At 33.1% G+C, this 20,878-nt stretch overlaps 1 protein-coding gene across 1 annotated transcript in view; it reads right to left on the bottom strand.

The window, feature by feature from the left end:
• Positions 1-20,878, bottom strand: part of FBXL17 (F-box and leucine rich repeat protein 17) — a 491,431-nt gene that overhangs the window by 445,079 nt on the left and 25,474 nt on the right. Inside the window, 1 exon segment of the mRNA XM_003123817.6 lies at positions 7,877-8,008. Within this exon segment, the coding sequence (XP_003123865.4) occupies positions 7,877-8,008 (132 nt within the window).

Raw genomic sequence — 20,878 nt, forward strand, 5'->3', positions numbered from 1 at the left:
GGGCAGACATCAGATGTAAGAGAGGCTACAACCCTATTATCTGTAAGAAGGTCACCACACCAAAAACCTATAAAAAAGACAGAGGACTATAACTCAGATGAGGGAGAAAGGAAAAACCCCAGAAAAACAGCTAAGCCATGAGGAGATTCTCAGCCTCCAGGAAAAAGACTTTAGACTGTTAATGCTGAAGATGATGCAAGACATTGGAAATAAACTGGAGGCAAAGATGGATAACTTACTGGAAACACTGAGCAAAGAGATACAAGGTATAAAACTTAAACAAGAAGAGATGCAAAATACAATAACTGAAATAAAAAATTCAATAGAAGCAGCTAACAGTAGAATACAGGAGGCAGAAGAACAAATAAGCGAGGTGGAGGACAGATTAGTGGAAATTACAGATGCGGAACAGAAAAGAGAAAAAAGATTGAAAACAAATGAAGAGAGTCTCAGAGAACTCTGGGACAACTTTAAACGCACCAACATCCGTATTAGAGGGGTGCCAGAAGAAGAGACAGAGAAGGGGACAGAAAAAATATTCCAAGAGATAATAGCCGAAAATTTCCCTAACATGGGAAAGGAACCATGTGCTCAAATCCAAGAAGCACAACGAGTGCCATATAAAATAAACCCAAGGAGGATAACACCGAGACACATATTAATCAAACTAACCAAAATTAAAGACAAAGAGAAAATCTTGAAAGCAGCTAGGGAAAAGAAACAAATAACATACAAGGGAACCCCAATAAGGTTATTGGCAGATTTTTCAGAGAAACTCTGCAGGCCAGAAGGGAGTGGCATGATATACTTAATGTGATGAAAGGAAAAAACCTCCAACCAAGATTACTTTACCCAGCAAGCTCTCATTCAGATTTGAAGGAGAAATCAAAACCTTCACAGATAAGCAAAAGTTGAGAGAATTCAGTAACACTAAACCAGCCTTACAACAAATACTAAAGGAACTTCTCTAGGCAGAAAAGAAAAGACAGCAACAGGAAACAAAAATTCACACGTGACAAGGCTCACCAGTAAAGGTATATATACAGTAAAGATACTAAATCATCCTTGCACAATTATACCACCAAAATCAGAAATCAAGAGGTGGGAACAAATGCAGGACACTGGAGATGAACTTGCAATTAAGAGAATAACAACTTAAAACAATCTCATATACATATAGACTCTTATATCAAAACTTCAGAATAACTGCAAACCAAAAATCTACAATTGATACACAAACAAGGAATCTCTGGAGAAGAAATATATCTCATAGTAAATAAGCACATAATCCACCATGAAGGGGGTCATTTAACATCATTCTTGGAATGCTGAAGTCTTCTTAGATCTGATTCTGATTTCCTCTCCATCAAAGAATTTATAATTAAATTATAATTAATTAATGCAACTGTACAATTAAATAATACAGTTCTACAACTGTATTATTAATAACCATTTCTCTCCATGATACAATGTAAGGTCTGTAATGTCTTGTTTATCACATCACCTAGAATGGTGTAATGCCTATACTGAAGAATCAATAAGATGTAACAAATTGAGAGGACATATTTATATAGTTACTCTGTTTTTTAATCAATTTATGCATTTTATATTTTACTTATTTTCAGAGGGTGTATTATTTTTGTTATTCTTACCATTTGGTATTCTCTTTATTATGCTATATAAAATATTTAATGGTATATAAGGCTTTCTTCTTTATAAATTTTAGTTGTATATATACACAATTTTAATATAAGGCTAATTTTTAGGGAAAAATTGAAATGTAATAGACAATACTAAATAGTAAAGATGAAAGCCATACAAAATGGGATAAAGTATAGAATAAATTTCCTATTTGTCTCAGCATATTTTCCATTCCACTTCTCCAGAGGGAGTCACTTAATCTATTTCTTAAGATCCATGATATAATAATCTGTGTGAATGTAATTGTGTTTAAATACATGTATTTTATTCTGTACAAAAAATTAAAATAAAATTTCAAAATAACTAAATATATAAAAATAAAAATAGATTCACCTTATCTAATTGACAAAATTGTCTATAAATTTTAAAACATTGAAAGATATAGATTTCCCATGTAGAAACATATATTAAGTGATTTTAAATGAAATAGTTGTTTGATAAGTGTAATTTTTCCCTTGAGATTGGTAAAAAACAATATTCAAATCCAAGGGGATATCCTATACTTTGAAACATTTTTTTTGTTGCATTTGGGGGGTTGTTTGTTTCTGTTTTCTTGAAATTCATAGTTTCTTACATAGCTTTAGTGAGGTCTCTACATTTGTTCTAACCATATTCTGTAAAGAAGTACTTGTACATGTAAAACTTGTATTTATGAGGTCAGGAGTCATTAATAAATAAAAACTCATTAAATCAAAATAATAATAATATGAATTTAGTAACTTTAAATCTTCTTCTTTGGAATGCCACATTCATGCATCACTTTACTGAAACTACCATTCCTGGTATAAGTAAATGCCTCATCTTTTAAGAGAGGAAAGGGCAATGAAGGCATCTATCTACCTTAGGAGACTCTGGAGGCTGAATTGAGTACTCAGAAATGGAATCACTCACAAACATATATTATTTACGTCTGGGATTACAAGTAAACTCACTTCACAAGGAGTATTTGAGAAATAAGATAACAGAATGTAGTGGGGAAATTGGAGACTAGGAGGACCAAAGGTTTTAATATGGTAACTCCAAGCTGAACAGTAAGAGTCAAGAAATGCAAGCCTTAATATAATGCTCAATTAATCACTGCTATTTGATATCTGATGCAAACGTTTACCTTACTTACCCTAGTTGATGATAACATGGCTACCAGCCTATTCACTTAGGTGCTAAAACAACCTCAAATAGCAGCAAGTGACAAAATAAGAATTCAACTGTGATAACTAACTTATAAAATCAGAACACAGTAAGTGATATTAGGCACTGAGAAAGCCCAATTCAAACTGTAGGCTTCAGAAACTAAACTCTGATAGGAGAGGAAGAAAAAAAACTTTTTTACTAAAGACTTCCTACATTTGGGACCATATATTTTTGTACTTTACCTCAATTTCATTTAGTCTGATCCTTGTAAGAACATGTTTGAGGTACTATATCCTTTCTGCAGAAAACAAGGAAATGAAAGTTCAAAAATTAAGAAAACTAACCCAATCACATCATTAAGAAATGGCAGGATCAAGGTATGATGGACAGTGTTCAGTTCAACTCAAACTTAAGTGTTTGCCTCATTCATCCCTTAAAATGTTTCCAAGAGTTCCCACTGTGGCTCAACCTGGCATCTCTGCAGTGCCAGGACATGGGTTCAATTCCCCCAGCTAAGCAGAGTGGGTTAAAGGGACAGGTGTTGCCACAGCTGCAGTGTACATCACAACTGTGGCTCAGATCCAATCCCTGCCCCAGGAATTCCACATGCCACAGGGCAGCCAAAAAAGGAAAAAAAGAAGAAAATGCTTCCAGCCTAGAAGGAGGAAGCCTAGAGAGATGAATTTAGATCCTACCTCATACATGAAAAAAACAGTATAACAAATAATATTACAACAGAGGCCAAAGAACACTAGGAGATGGCACAGAATTGTAAAACTAGTAAAATAATTCACCATGAGGTTGAAAATATAAAAGGTCACAACTCTCAGGAAATCAAGTTTTAACCAGAAAACATTTATCATTTCCCTGAAATTTTCTAAAATGTATTCATAATATATCACTACTCTCTTGGATAATTCAGATAGCTACCATAATTTCATGTCTCAATTTTATAGACCATAGAAAGTGTTAAAATAGACCAAACATATATATTACACATGTAGATTTATCAAAATGCTGACCTTAGGACTTAGTATAGAAACCATTTTCAAAATCATAACTGCTAGTACTTTAAAACATCAGAAACAACAAGTTTCCACTGTAAAGTACAGACAACTAAATTCAATATCCTGTGATAAACCATAGTGGAAAAGAATATGAAAAATAATATATATATGTATGTATAACTGAATCACTTTGCAATACAGCAGAAATTAACACAATATAAATACTGCAATAAAATATTTTTTTTAATCTCAAAAACAAAACAAAACAAAAACAAAAGAATCAGGCTGGAAAACAAATGATAATCTACCTGATCCAATCATTTTACAACCAAATAAAAAGCTACCCAAAGAGCTTCTGTCCAAAAAGTGGAGAAGTGGAATCTGGAGCAAGGAGAGTAAAGAAGCAGAGAGAATATACTTAATGAAGTTTCTAGATTATCCATAACTATACACACAAACTAAATACGGCCTTAAAATAATTCTATAGACAGTACTATACTGAGGTGGTATAAACGCTGTAGCTAAAAGAAGGCTGACAATTATCTACTGGACACTCACTATAGTTATATTCCTCAGATCTATCTTTATAGTCTACAAAACAATTTATAGCAAATGCAAAATACATCCACGTGGGTACACGGCTTGTGTCTCACTCAAGAATGACTAAAAAAACCTCATTCTTTGGGGGAAGATTTTACATGTAAGTTCCCAATTCTCTGCCTTACCATAAGTCATTTGAGTCCTAAAATGTCAAGTCATTGTCCTCACTTCCCACCTGAATGTAACTCCCTCTGATAAATACAGGAATCCTTCCCTAAAGTTTAACTTTCAGTACAACAAATAAGAATATTCAAATATCAGTGTACCTTATAACATTCTAGATGCAACTAACATTTCATATTTTTAAGAAAGTTTCCCATTAAAACCACCTAAAGGACAATATCACAAACAAATTATAAATATCTGCAGAAAGTGTGTACAAGTATTTTATCTTTATAGTTACATCAAGGACACAAAAGCTATGTCACTGAAATATACAAAGACAATGCTGCCATCTAAAGGCCAAGATACAATACGAAAAAAATGTATACTCAGTCAAATACCATCAATGTATATAAAAACAACCAATTTGATATCTGAAAGTCAGCAAAGTTTATACTTTAAAAAAAAAACCATTTTAGGCTGCATAATAAAACTCCAGCATTTTTTTGAGATGATTCCTTTTGAGAAGACTGACAAGAGATTAGCAAAATAATTTGGCTAATGATCAATATCTGCACAGGTAAAGTTCTGCTAGCATCCTTTTGGGCACCATATTCACCCATCAGTGGTTGGTGTAAAATATTTGTCTTATTTAATGATGTTTATTATTTCATGTTTATAAGGACATATACAGTATAATTACATGTATACATACATAAACACTATTTGCCTTTAACCAGACTATTATTTCTACTCACTTTATTTTACTTAAAATATTTGTTGTTAAGGAATAATAATATATTTCATAGTGAAAAGACTCAAACTAATTAAAATTGTAGCTTTGCAAGCAACTCAAATATTTCTCCTTATTTCATAAATACAAACCAAAGTTCCTTTGGGAGATTACCTATAAATAGCTCAACTGTCCAAGAGAAAGATACCAAATTATTCTAAATTTCCCTTTCTAAGAACTTTAAACTCATAGAATTTCAATGAACTAATCTTTAAGATCTAAAAAAATTACTTCAAATTTGCAATGATATCAGAATCTTTACTGAATAACACTACATAGAAAACTGATTCTCTTAGCATTTATTCATATAACAAACATCTTTCTTTCTTTCTTTCTTTCTTTTTTTTTTAAACAAGTGGCTGCACCTACGGCATACGGAAGTTCCAAGGCTAGGGGTCAAGCCACAGCCACTGTAGAAGCACACCGAGTAGTTATGTTGTGAGCCATACGGGAAGTCTGACATATAACATCTTTCTAATGGAGCACAGTATTAAAGAAATTTGAACATAACAAGAACCTTCAAAACATACAGGTAATTCTTTTGAGAAACGACTGGTCAATAAAAATGTTTCTCTGTATTTCTTCAATAAGAAAACAAATATTAATCACTCAACAAATATTCCTATTATGTGAAAAAGATAAAAACTGTCAATTGGGATTACCATCCTTTATCTTGAGTATACAGTGGAAACCAACAGACAACAAATACAGTCAAGACCTCATTAAAACTGAGTTTTTATTGCCTCCTATGGGTCAGAGTTTATAGCAAACAATTTAAGAATATTATCATTTAATCCTCAAACCTAAAAAAAATCCACAATCTAAAAAAATACAAATACTAGTAAACCCGTTTGCAAAGGAGTTCAGAGATCTTATGTAACTTTCCCAGGATCACAATGCAAGTGAATGGATACCAGGATTCAAAAATTCACTCTCTCTGGAGTTTCAACTGCGGCACAGGGGGTTAAGAATCTGACTGCAGCAGCTCAGGTTACTGGAGGCACAGATTTGATCCCTCATCAGTGCAGTAAGTTAAAGGATCAGGCGTTGCTGCCACTGTGGCTCAGATTCAATCCCCAGCCCAAGAACTTCCATGTGCTGCAGGTGTGGCCATTTAAAGAAAAAATTCGCTCTCCCTGACCCAAAGACATTATTCTCTCCAAAAGAGCATACTGACTCAGAAGTGATTATTAAATATGTATTAGATGTAAAGAGGAATGGAAAGTATTTTTACTATGTCATTTCAGAGAAAAATACTATTCTACATGGTTATAAGTGCATTCACTTTTAATTTAGTGTTTCAATTTTACTAACTGTAATCTTTTTTAAAGAAGCATTTTCCCATTTCAAGTGAAAAGGCTTTAAGAGATCTTTCAAAATTTATGTTAATAGGTAAGGTATATTTATGAAATTTTGTAAACTAACTCCAAGGGGCAACAAAAAGATTTATTTTGTGGATACAATTAAAAAGCAAGTCTTCTTTAACAATATGCTACATATTCAGGACCACCTTGCCTGTATTTTAAAGTACACTATTCTTCAACACTGAGAACTCTACTAATGCCTCCTCACTGGCAACTTTTTCTGTTAACCTGTACTATGTAACTATCAAATCGAAACTAAATGGATTTGGAATATTACTGAGCCATAAAAATGAGTGAAGCTCTGATACACACTACAACACGAATGAACTTCAAAAAAATATGCTAAGTGAAAAAGGGAAGACAAAAAAGACCAGATATTGCATGATTCCATTTAAATGAAATGCCTGGAACAGGCAAATCCATAGAAATAGTAGATAACCAGCTGCCAGGGGCTAGAGGAAGGGGGAATGAAGAATGACAGCTAATGGGCTTCTTTTGGGGGTAATGAAACATTCTAGAATTACTAATGATGATTGGAAAATTCTGTGAATATACTAAAAAATTTTATTACTTTAAAAAGATAATTTTATGTCAAGTATATCTCATTAAGAGAAACTTACATGGCTTCAAAGATAGTTATAATACAGTAAGTGTGAGTTAAATGCACATGCTTAAAATATAAAATAAAATCTATGTAACTATCGAAAAACTATATAACTACCAAGATTATCTGACTCAATTTACTGAATCACATTTCAAACCATACTAAGTGAAAGACTCTATTTCACAAGCATACATCTTCCTGAATATTAAAAATTTCTAACTATCTAAAATTACTGCAATACATAAAGGAATCATAAGGAAAAACAACCACATACATATATTTGGGAACCAAATTTAATTTTCTCCAATTAATTTTTTCCAACTATCAGAGTTTAGAAAAAACATACTAGCACATGCTAATGAAGAATTCTAAACATGCAAGTAACACAAACAAGCACTCATACAGTTCTAAAATCAATTTATAAAAATTACTGTTTTGAGAAGATTCTTGCTTATAAAGTAGGGTTTGCCTCTAAACCACCAAAGAAATTAAGCAGAAAAAAACTTAAGCAAAGTTGTAAGGAATTCAAGAGTTAGAAACAATGAAAACCACAAGGATGATAACAAGTACTTACTAATTTGTTTTCCTGCATGTATATTCTTTGTAATTTCAGACAGCCCTTAGCTATGACGATCATGCCTTCATCTGAGATCTTGTAACACTGGCCGAAATGAATATCTTTGAGTTCTCTGCACTTTGAGCCCAGCTGTAAATAAAGAGATTTGGCTGAATGCTCCAAAAATAACAAAGGTAACGTATCTATTGGGATTTCCATATAATTTTTTTCACGGACATAACAAAGTAAAATAATGTTTATAAATTATGTTTAAAATAAAACATACTGTAGCAATCTACAATTTAAAACAGTTTTGTGTAAAACTTTTCCCCTTCTAATTATTTCCTTGCTTTAACTGCCTCACACTATATGCCCACCTAGATGCCTAGATTCCTTAACACTTCAAATTCACTTTTTTATTTTTCTTGAGTCTTTTTATCAGTCATCATGTTAGACTGAGTGGAACACAGGTCCAAGGAATAAAACAAAGGTCCAAGAAGTGAGTCAAAGGCCCAGTGATTGAAAGAATACTTAATTCATGAGTTTTACTTCTGGTTCTGATTGCCCCAATGAATCATTTTCTTTTCATCTCATTTACGCCATAAAAAAGAAAAAAAGACTGAATATGCTATGGCCAATATTCTAGTTAATCCTTATTTACACACTTACCACAAAAACTAAAAAAAAAAAAAAAAGGACTAGTGATTTCATGATTTAAATCTCAAGTTACTGAATTACAACATTCCCCTTAAAAAACATTAAGTATCATAAAGAACAAATCATATACATTTCCTACCAAATGTAGAGATTAGATGATCAAAGCAAATTATAAATAAATGTTGTTTTATGGGTATTACATACGAAGAGTCATCTTAGAAGAAAATAAGAAACTTCAGTAAAAACCTCTTTAGCAAAAATAATCTGAAAAAGTTAAATTAAAACAATAAAACACAGAGTTGGCAAGGGTTCAAAGTGTGCTGATACATCACTACCAAGAGAGTAAATTAATATAAAAAATCTTCTTGGAGGGATACTAAGCATAAATGAAAAAAAATTATAAAATTTGCCTGAATATTATATGACTTAGCTTCTAAATATTTACCAAAAAACAAAACAAAAATGAATAAATAGACAGATATGTAGTAAACATGCTATAATATTAATTATGCAATCTACAAGGTGGGTATATGGGTGTTCCCTATAAATTTTTTTCATATTTTCCATTTATTTAAAATTATTCAAAACAGACTAGAAGAATAATTAACTAAAAGTGTTTCATAAGATTTAGCTAAAAGAAATAACCACACAAGTCCCATTCAGAACAAACCCAAGGAGAAACACCCTGAGATACATACTAATCTAACTGACTGAAATTAAAGACAAAGAGAAAATACTGAAAGCAGCTAGGAAAAAGCAACAAATAACATACAAGGGAGCCCCAATATGGTTTTCAGCTGATTTTTCAGCAGAAACTGCAGGCCAGAAGCAGTGGCACAATATAGTTAAAAGTGATGAAAGGGAAAAAACCTACAACCCAGAACACTCTAACCAGCAAGTTTGTCATTCAGATTTGATGGAGGAATTAAAAACTTTACAGATAAGACAGTTCAGCACTCCCAAATCAGCTTTACAACTGCTAAAGAAACTTCTCTAAGAGGAAAAGGCCACAACTAAAAAGAAGAAAATTACAAGTGAGAAGGCTCACCAGTAAAAACAAACATGTAGTAAAGGCAGGAAACAATCCACATACAAATATGATATCAAAACCAAAAATCATGAGATAAGAAGACTACAAACACAGAATACTGGAAAGACACTTGAAACTAAGAGACTACCAATTTAAAATAATCTTGTATATATATATATATATATATATATATATATATATTATACTTCATGGTAAACCCAAACCAAAAATCTCTAACAGATACACACACAAATAAGACAAAGCAATCCAAACATGACACTAAAGATAGTCATCAAATCACGAGAACAAAAGAGGTGAAGAAAAAAGACTAACTAAAACAATTAATAAAATGACAGTAAGAACATATATATCAATAATTACCTTACATGTAAATGAATTAAATGCTCCAACCAAAAGACACAGAATGGATACAAAAAAAAAAAAAAGACCAAAACATATGCTGTCTACAAGAGACCCACTTCAGTTCTAGGGGCACACACAGACTGAAAAAGAGAAGATGGAAGAAAATATTCCAGACAAACAGAAATCAAAAGTAAGCTGGGGCAGCAACACTCATATTAGACAAAATAGACTTTAAAATAAAGATTACTACAAAAGACAAAGACATGACATAATGATCAAAGGATCAATCCAAGAAGATGACACTAAAATCATAAATACATATGCAACCAACAAAGGAGCACCTCAATGTATAAGGCAACCAATACAAGCCATAAAAGGAGAAATAGCACAATAATCAGGGACTTTAACACCCCACCTTCAGCAATGAATAGATCATCCAGACAGAAAATCAATAAGGAAACACTGGCCCTGAATGAAGCCAGTGTATATGTTGTGTGTGTATATATATATATATATATATATTGTTTTTTTTTTTTTTTTTTTTTTTTTTTTTTTTTTTTTTTTTTTTTTTTTTTTTTTTTTTTTTTTTTTTTTTTTTTTTTTTTTTTTTTTTTTTTTTTTTTTTTTTTTAGCTTTTTTTGTGTGTGCATGCGTCTTTTTATTTTTTTTTAGGGCCACTCCCATGGCATATGGAAGTTCCTAAGCTAGGGGTCAAATCGGAGCTGCAGTTGCCAGCCTTCACCACAGCCAGACAATGTGAGATTCAAGCCACATCTGTGACCTACACCACAGCTCATGGTAATGCTGGATCATTAATCCACTGAGCAAGGATAGAGATGGAACCCACATCCTCTTGGATACTGGTCAGGTTCTTAACCCCCTGAGCCACAATGGGAACCCCATCACTTTCAAATGCGTCAAAAAGAATAAAATTCCCAGGCATAAATTTAACCAAGGAAGTAAAAGACCTATCTATAGTCTAGGTCTAAACTGTTAAGACACAGATGAAAGAAACTGAAGATGACATAATAAATGGAGAGATATAACTCATGGATTGGAAGAATACTGTTAAATTGTCCATACCACTCAAAGCAATATATATATTCAGTACAGTCTCTATCAAAATATCAAAGGCATTTTTCAGAGAAAATGCCTAAAATTTAGATGAAATCACAAAAGACCAAAAACAGCCAAAGCAATCTTGAGAAGAACAAAGCTGGAACTATCATGCTCCCTGATTTCAAACTATACAACAAAGCTATAGCAATTAAAAAAAGTATGGTACTGGCACAAAAACAGACACACAGATCAATGGGATAGAAAAAAAAAAGAGCTCAGAAGTAAATACACATACAGTTGATTAAGACAGAGAAGGTAAGAATATATATTGAGGAAAAGACAGTCTCTTTAATAAATGGTATTGGGAAAACTGGACAGCTACATGTAAAAGGATGAAACTAGAACATTTCTTACACTATACAAAAATAAACTCAAAATGAATTAAAGATTTAAATGTAAGACTTGAAATCATAAAACTCCTAGAAAAAAACATAGTTGGTATGCTCTTTGACATTAGTCTTAGCAATTTTATTTTGGATTTGTCTCTCCAGGCAAGGGCAATAAAAGTGAAAATTAAAAATGGGAACACACCAAACTAAAAAGCTTTTGCACAGAGAAAAAATCCATCAACAAAACGAAAAGGCAATCTACTGAATGGGAGAAGATAGTTGCAAACAATATGAGGGGTTAATATCTAAAATATAAGAAGAACTCATACAACTCAGTATCAGATAACCAATCAAGCCAATTTTCAAACAGGCCAAGGAACTAAACAGATATTATTCCAAGGAAGACATACATATGGCCAAGAGGAACATAAAAAGATGCTCAACATCACTAATTATCAGGAAAATGCAAATCAAAACTATAATGAAATATCATCTCACACCTGTTAGAATGGTTATTATCAAAAAGGCAATAAATAACAAGTAGTGACAAGGATGTAGAGAAAAGGGAATCCCTATGCTCTGTTGGTAAGAATGTAAGTTGGTACAGCCACTATGAAAAACAGTATGGAGGTTCCTAAAATAATTAAAAATAGAACTACCATATGATCCAGCAATTCCACTTCTGGGCATTTATCTGAAGAAAATAACACTAATTCAAAAACACATATGCACCCTGATGTACCCTGCAACATTAGCCTAGATACGGAAGCAACCTAAGCGTCCACTCACTGATCAATGATTACAGATGTAGTGTGTGTGTGTGTGTGTGTGGTGTGTGGTGTGTGTGTGTGTACATATATGTAAATAAGTATGGTATACATATTTATAAATATACACACACAGTGAAATATTAGCTATATAAAAGAATGAAATCTTGCCATTTCCAAGAACATGGATGGACCTAGAGGGTGTTAAGCAAATTAGGCAGAGAAAGACAAAATACTGTACAAGTTCACTTATATGTGGAATATAAAAAAACAAATGAACAAATACAACAAAACAGACAGAGACTCAAAAGATTCAGAGAGCAAACTAGAAGTTGTGGGGTGGAGGGAGATGGATGAAATAGGTGAAGGGATTAAGAATTACAAACTACCAGTTATAAAATAAATACGTCATAGGGCTATAACGTACAGCACAGGAAACACCATCAATAATATTATAATAATTTTGTATGGTGACAGTAACAACTCATTGTGGTAATCATTTGGTAATGCATAAAAATTACAAATCACTAATACATTACTGTGAGTCAACTACTCTTCAATTTAAAGATATAAAATAGAAATCAAAGAAACAAATTTTAAAAAAAAGAATATCCCCTGGAGCTTGACCTGAATTTAGTACTAATACTTCTCTAAAAGCCTCAGAAGTAGTAAATAACTCTTCTAAATACAAAAATCTTCACCCAGGAAAGAGTGCTGGAGACATTGAAGCTTTGGCCCTGTCAGAATGGAGGGACCTTGTGGGAGTCCTGGCATCCAGCTTAAAGATAAGAAAAGTGGCACTATAGCAAAAGAACTAGGCCCTAGAGTAAGGCCTGTTCTAGACCCTCCAAATTAAAGGGGCTTGGGAAAGACCTTGGGCTTTCCACAGATTCACCATAATAAAGAATAAAACTGGGTATAAACAAAATAAGATGATTACTGAGTAACTGAAATGCCTTAAAAAAAAAAAAAATCAACCTTCTGTTTCCAGTCCAACATTGAGGAACTCAGAAGTTCCTACTCATCCTAATAACACGTAAAAAGTTGAACAAGTTCAACCACCCTCCCTGCATCCATCAGAAAAGTGAGGTTGAGGAGAAAACCACTGCCCCCCAGAACTAGACAAACAGAAGGGCAGATATATAGAGAAACAACTTGCCAGAAAGCCATTAGAAGAAACCTCCACAGGAACCAGCGCCACAGTAGGAAACCCTAAACTACAATTGATCTCCTCTTGTATCAAGTAAATAATTTGCCCCTATTAACACCTCTTACCCCAGAGAAAAATCAGTACACCTAAATGATGTACAAACTCCTCAAAATTATCTCCATAATACTTCCTACTTTATCAAGGGACATTCTGAAATGCTAACTACTCATCATCAGATAAAAAATACCTATCTGGTTGATGTTGACTAGATCCACAAAACCACTCACCTTGGTGGGACACTGGCAAACTCCTGCCTAAGGGCTCTTCCAGGTAAGGGAAGTTATGAACCTTGTAAACTTTCAGCTACAACCACACTTCTCCATTCACAATCTATCCTCCATTGCTATCTGCGCCTTACACTCATGCCATGTACAACCCTAACTCTTACTCTCTGCCAAGTAATTGGTCTTAGTAACCTAAGACAAAGAACCCTACTATGTCATTTAAGAGGTTCTTAATCTGTATCAATACAAGTCCAACACCTGATTCCCTAGGAAATGTGCAAGTCAGATGAATAGTAATAGTAGCCCTCCTCTAACTCCAGTAATGTGCCAAGGGCACTCACCAGACGTCTCTAAAGGAAATCATTTAAAGAAAAGGGTGTGAGTAGCCAATTCATCTCATAAATAAAGCCGGTCCATTCACTCATTAATCTATGTTCATTTTAGCACATGACAGTTAACTAGAACTGCAAATGGATGAGAGTAAACAAATATAAAAAGGACTTCCCTTGACTTTTTCTTTTTTATAATAATCAATGAAGGTTATTCACAATTTTGCTCAAGAACTCCAAAGGTATTTTTCAAATTTTTCTACAAAATATCGGGAGGTGATTTTCCCAGCATCTCAAATTTTAATTAAAAATCTGCATAATACCCTTGAGAAGTTACAAAAGAGAATTTGTTTCAACATGCCATCTGTTGTTATTGGGTTATTTTTATGATAAAACAAACACCTCAGGAAGCATATACTTCAACAAAGAATCTAGATAACTGAAACCAAAACATGGAACCCACTGGGAAAAAAACAAGATTAGGTCTTCCAATGTCACATGAAAGCTGCTCAAAACCAAGGTTTTAAAAACATGAGATATGCTGCCTTCAACAGAAGAAGGAAGCTGTTTGTTCTACTTTCCATTCCCGAGCTGTCATCACTGTCACTATTATATACATGCAAAAGAGAACAGTGAAGAAAACCCAATCCATATCTCCTAGTAACTTCACCCAACTATGCTAACTGTTCATGTTTGTAAAGTCATAAAAATTACAATTTCAAAGTTTGATTCATTAATTTTATCATCTGCAGCAGAGTAGCAATTTTTAATCATGACATACCTCAGTGCTACTGTGATGATTAAATTGGATAGCACAAAAATACAATGCCTGTGATATAAAAAGCACCCAAAATATATTTACTTCCCTTTGCCAATTATGATGCTCATTTAGAAACAATATTTAAAATATTCTTAAACTACCTAAATACAACACATTTGCTAAAGAAGGTTTTCTAAGAAAATCTCTAGTTTCTCAGTCTCAATATAAACATCAATTATCATTATAGGGATAAAATGAATATCATGTCATCTAAAGGGGGGAGGAAATGAGCTAAGTAGTTTGAGCATGAACTCAAGATACCACTGATGAGTGTCAGCCCTATTACTGATTACTTCAGATAAATTACTTATAGTCTCTCTCTAACTGCTTCCTCAGCTACAAAAATGAAATAGTACCTATCTCACAGAGAGGCTATGAAGCAAAAGAGAAAATGTATGGATATACAGTTTGGACTCTATGAACAGTACATGACACATGGCAGATGCTCTTTAAGGTTACATATCTGCTCTTTACCTACTTGACTGAGTATCATTAGAATATGTAAAGATGTATTAGGTGAGACTGATATTTTCCTTTATCTTACAGAAATTCAGAATCTAAAAACAAGTAAATATTTTTTCCTTTATGATTGTGAAAAAAATACATGTAATATAAAAACTGATTTTAACCATATTTAGGTACATACAGTGACATTATATTCAAAGTGTTGTAGAACCATCACTACCATTTAGAAAAGTTTTTCATAACCCCAAAAAGAAACTCTCTATCCATTAAGCAGTAAGTACCCATTCCCTATTTCCCCTAGTCCCTGAAAACCCCTATGTTGTCTCTGTGAATGTGCCTATACTAGATGTTACATAAGTAGAATCTTAAAATATTTGTTCTTTGTGTCTGACATATTTAGCTTTGCATGTTTTCAAAGTTCATTCACATGGTAACATGTACAGCATTTCACTCGACTATTAAGGCTAAATAATATTTCACTGCAAAGACATAATTTCATCTATTCATTCATTTCTTCATGGACACCTGGGTTGTTTTGACCCTTGGTGGTTGTAATGATATAATGAAAAGTGAACAAGTAACTATTTGATTCAGTTTTCAATTATTTGGGGTATATATCTATGGCGGAATTGCTGGGTCATATGATAGGTCTATGTTTAATTTGTGGAGGAATCAACCATTTTCCATAGCATGTGCACAGTTTTACATTCCCACTAGCAATGTATGAAGGTTCCAATTTCTCCACATCCAAAGGAACACTTTGTTATTTTCTGGGTTTTGTCTTTGTTTCTTTTAATATACAATGGAGTAGGTATGAAGTGATATCTCATTGTGACTTTGCTTTGCAATTCTCTAATGACTAATGATAACAAGCAGCTTTTCATGTGCTTGCAGGCCACTTATGTCTCTGGATGAACGATTATTTGTGTAGTTTGACTATTATTCAAGTGAGTTTGGAGAAGGGTATTGTTGTTGGTTGAGAAGATTTCTTTATATATCCTGGATATTAAACTCTTATCAGATACATGATTTGCAAACATTTTCTCCCATTTTATGTGTTATCTGTCCACTCTCTGAGACTGCCATTTGAAAAAAAAAGTTTTATTTTTAATCAAGTCCAGCTTATCTTTTTTTCAGTTTTGCTATCAGTTCTTTTGGTGCCATATTTAAAAATCACTACCAAATTCAAGGTCCTAAAAATTTATACCTATACTTTCTTCACAGAGTTTTAAAATTTTCACTCTTAAATTTATGTCTTTAACCCATTTAGTTATTTTTCTTGAAGAGTGTTCTTTTCCCAAATGAATGTTCTTGGCACTACAGTTGGAAAAAAAAATTTAACTGACCACAGATGATGAGGGCTTACATCTGAACACCCAATTCTACTCCCCTGGTCACTATGTCAATCCTTATGCTACTATCACGTGATTCTAATTACTACACCTTTGTGGCAACTTTTAAAGTAAAGAAGTACAAATCTTCCAACTTTGTTCTTTGTTAAAAATGATTGTGGTTATTCTCGGTCCCTGACACTTCCCTATGAATTTTAGGATGGATTTTTTCCATTTTGAAAAAACAAACACAAGAATTTTCATAGGGATTGCATCAAATCTGTAGACCAATTTGGGAAGTACTATCTTGACAATATTAAGTCTTCCAATTCACAAGCTCAGGATGACTTTACATTTATTTAGGTCTCCTTTAATTTCTTTCAAAAATGTTTTGTAATTTTCTGTGGATAAGTCTTATAACTGCTTGGTTAAATTTACTCCTAAATATTTTATTCTTATAGATGCTATTACAAATGGAATTATTTACTTATTAGCCCGAAGAGGTTTTTGTGGATTTTTTTTTTTTAGGGTTTAACATATATAAAACCACATTATCTACAAATAGAGATAATTTTCTTTTTCCTTTCCAATTAAAAAGCCTTTTATTTCTTTGTCTTTCCAAACTGCTCTGACTAGAACTGCCAATACAAATGTTGAACATAAATGGTAGAAATGGGGTATCCTTGTTTTGTTTCTGAACTTGGGGGGAAAGTTTTCAGTTATACAACACAGAGTATGATGTTAGCTGTAGATTAGGCACATACAGCCTTTATTATGTTGAGAAAGTACCTTCTATTCATAGTTTATTGAATCTTTTTATCATGGAAAGGTTAGATTTCAGCAGATCAATTTTCTGAGCAAGTTAAGATGGTTGTGTGGAGGTTTTTCCATCTTCTGGTAATGTGGTGTATTACACTGATTGATTGTGTATAATGAATTTCCCTTGCATTAATGGGATAAATTGCACTTGGCCATAGTATATAACCCTTTCATCATGTTGCCAATTTCTATTTGCTCTATTTTGTTGAGGATTTTTGCATCTATAGTCATTAAAGAAATAGGTCTTTTGCTGTCTTTCCTTTTAGTGCATTTGTCTGTCTTTGTCAAAATCAGAGTAATACTGTCCTCATAGAAGTTTCAAGTTTTATCTTCTTTTAAATATTTTGAAATAGTGTGAGGACGATTGGCATTAATTCTCTTTATTTTTTTTAGGGTTGCACCTGCAGCATATGGAAGTTCCAAGGCTAGGGGTCGAAGTGAAGCTGCTGCTGCTGGCATATGCCACAGCCACAGCAATAGCAGATCTGAGCTGCATCTGCAATCCACAACACAGCTCACACCAATGCTGGATGCTTAACCCACTGAACAAGGCCAGGGATCAAACCTGCATCCTCACAGATATTAGTCATTTCATTACCACTGAACCACAATGGGAACTCCACAGATTTTAATTTTTCTTTACTTGTTAGACCAGATTGACCAGGGAAACCATCTGACTTCTGACTCAGATTTATTGGGAGGATTTTTTTATTACTGATTCAATACCCTTACTTATAACAAATCTAGTCATATTTTCTACTTATTCATGAGTCAGCTTTTGTAGGTTGTACATTTTTAGGAATTTATTTATTTCATCTAGGCTATTCAGTTTTTGGTGTACATAATTGGTCATGATACTGTTAAGTGGCTACGAATAAACCTACCTAAAGAGACAAAAAACCTGTACTCTGAAAACTGTAAGACACTGATGAAAGAAATCAAAGATGACACAAATAGAAAGATATACTGTGCCCTTAGATTGGAAGAATCAATATTGTCAAAATGACTATATTACCCAAGGCAATCTACAGATTCAATGCAATCCCTATCCTGTTACCAATGACATTCTTCACAGAACTATAACATAAAATTTTAATATCTGTGTGGAGACAGAAGAGACTCCAAATAGTCAAAGTTATACTGAAGAAGAAAAATAGAACTGAAGGAATCAGGCTCCCTGTCAGACTATACTACAAAGCAACAGTCATCAAAAGAGTGTGGTGCTTGCACAAAAACAGAAATACCAATCAGTGGAAATCAATAGAAAGATCAGATATAAACCCATGCACCAATGGCCGACTAATCTACAACAAAGAATATAAAAATGTAAAATGGAGAAAAAACAGTCTCTTCAATAAGTGGTGCTGAGCAACACGTAAAAGAATGAAATCAGAACATTGTCTAACATCATACACAAAAATAAACCCAACATTCATTAAGGATCTAAAGGTAAGGTCAGATACTATAAAATTCCTAGAGGAAAATATAGGCAGAACACCCTTTGACATAAATCATGTCAATATCTTATTTGATCACCTCCTAGAATAATGAAAAAATAAATAAATAAATAAATGGGACCTTATTAAATTTAAATGCTTTTGCACGGCAAAGGAAACAGGAAAGAAAGAAAGAAAGAAAGAAAGAAAGAAAGAAAGAAAGAAAGAGAAAAAGAGAGAGAGAGAGAGAGAGAGAGAGAGAGAGAAAGAAAGAAAGAAAGAAAGAAAGAAAGAAAGAAAGAAAGAAAGAAAAGAAAAGGAGAGAAAAGAAGGAAGGAAAGTAAAAAAAGAAGAAAACATCTCACAGGATGGGAGGAAATATTTGCAAACAAAGTAAGAGACATGAAAATAACCTCCAAAACACACAAACACCTCATGCAGCTCCATATTTATAAAACAAAAAACCAAATCAAAAAATGGGCAGATCTAAATAGACACTTCTCCAAAGAAAATAGACAGATGATCAAAAAAAACCTGAAAAGATTTTCGATATCACAAATTATTAAAGAAATGAAAATCAAAATTATGATGATGTATCATCTTACACCAGCCAGAATGGCAATCATCAAAAAGTCTACAAACAATAAATACTGGAGAGGGTGCAGAGAAAAGGAAACACTCCTACATTATTGATGGGAATGTAAATTGGTATAACCACTACAGAAAACATTATGCAGCTTCCTCAAAAAACTAAAAATAAAACTACCACATGATCCAGCAATACCACTCCTGGGCACCTAACCAAAGAAAACCATAATTCAAAATGATACATGCACCCCAATGTTCACTGCAGCACTATTTACAATAGTCAAGACATGGAAGCAACCTAAATGTCCATCAACAGAGGAAAGGATAAAGATATGGTACCTAAATACAATGGAATATGACTCAGTCACAAAAAAAAACAATGAAATAGTGCCATTTGCAACAACATAGATGGACCTAGAGATTATCATACTGAATAAAATAAGTGAAAGACAAACATCATATGGTATCACTTCCATGTGAAATCTTAAAAAAGGATACTAGTGAATTTAATTGCAGACCAGAAACAATCCCACAGACTCTGAAAACAAACTTATGGTTACCAAAGAGGACAGGTGTGAGGGAGGGATGGTTTGGGGTCCTGGGACTGTCATAAACACAGTGTCATATATGGAATGGCTGGCCAACTGAGACCTGAGTATAGCACAGGGAATACCTAATATTCTGCAATAATCTATATGGGAAAAGAATCTGAAAGAGAATAGCTATGTGCACATGTATAACTGAATCATTTTGTTGCACAGAAATTATCACAACATTGTAAATCAACTAAAATTCAATTAAACTTTTTAAAATGAACAAAAAAGAATTCACAGATTTCAAAACCAATCTTATGGTTATCATAGGTGAACCTGTTGGGGGGAGGGAAAAATTGGGAGGGTGGGAATAATATATATACACTACTGTATAAAATAATTAACGAGAACCTACTACATAGCACAGGAAAATCTACTCAACAGTTTGTAATAACCTATATGGCAAAATAGAATGGATATATTTACATGTATGACTGATTCACTTTGCTGAACACCTGAAACTAATGCAACATTATAAGTCAACTATACTCCAATAAACTAAATTTTTTAAAAAATATTAATTTTTTCTCTCTATAAAGGTGGCAGTAATGTCTACTCTTAAATCTCTAATTTAGTAAGTTGAGTCTTCTTTTGTTCTCAGTCAAGTTAAAGGTTTGTCATTTTTGCTGGTATTTTCAAAGAAACTACTTTTGGTTTCATTGATTTTCTCTGTAATTTTTCTGTTTCTAGTTCATTTATCACTGCTCTGATCATTATTTCTTTTCTTCTGTTAGTTTTGGGTTTAGTTTGCTCTTTCTCCGAGTTCCTTCACGTGTACAATTAAATTACTAAAATCAGATTTTTCTTCCTTTGTAAACACAAACTTTTTTTTCCCCTTCTTTTTCTTTTTAGGGTTACAGCTGCGGCATATGAAGTTCCAGGCTAGGGGTCGGTCGAATCAGTGCTGCAGCTGCCGGCCTACACCAGTTACATCAAGGCC

Source organism: Sus scrofa, chromosome 2 (assembly GCF_000003025.6).
Source record: "Sus scrofa isolate TJ Tabasco breed Duroc chromosome 2, Sscrofa11.1, whole genome shotgun sequence".
In the NCBI taxonomy this organism is placed as follows: Eukaryota; Metazoa; Chordata; class Mammalia; order Artiodactyla; family Suidae; genus Sus; species Sus scrofa.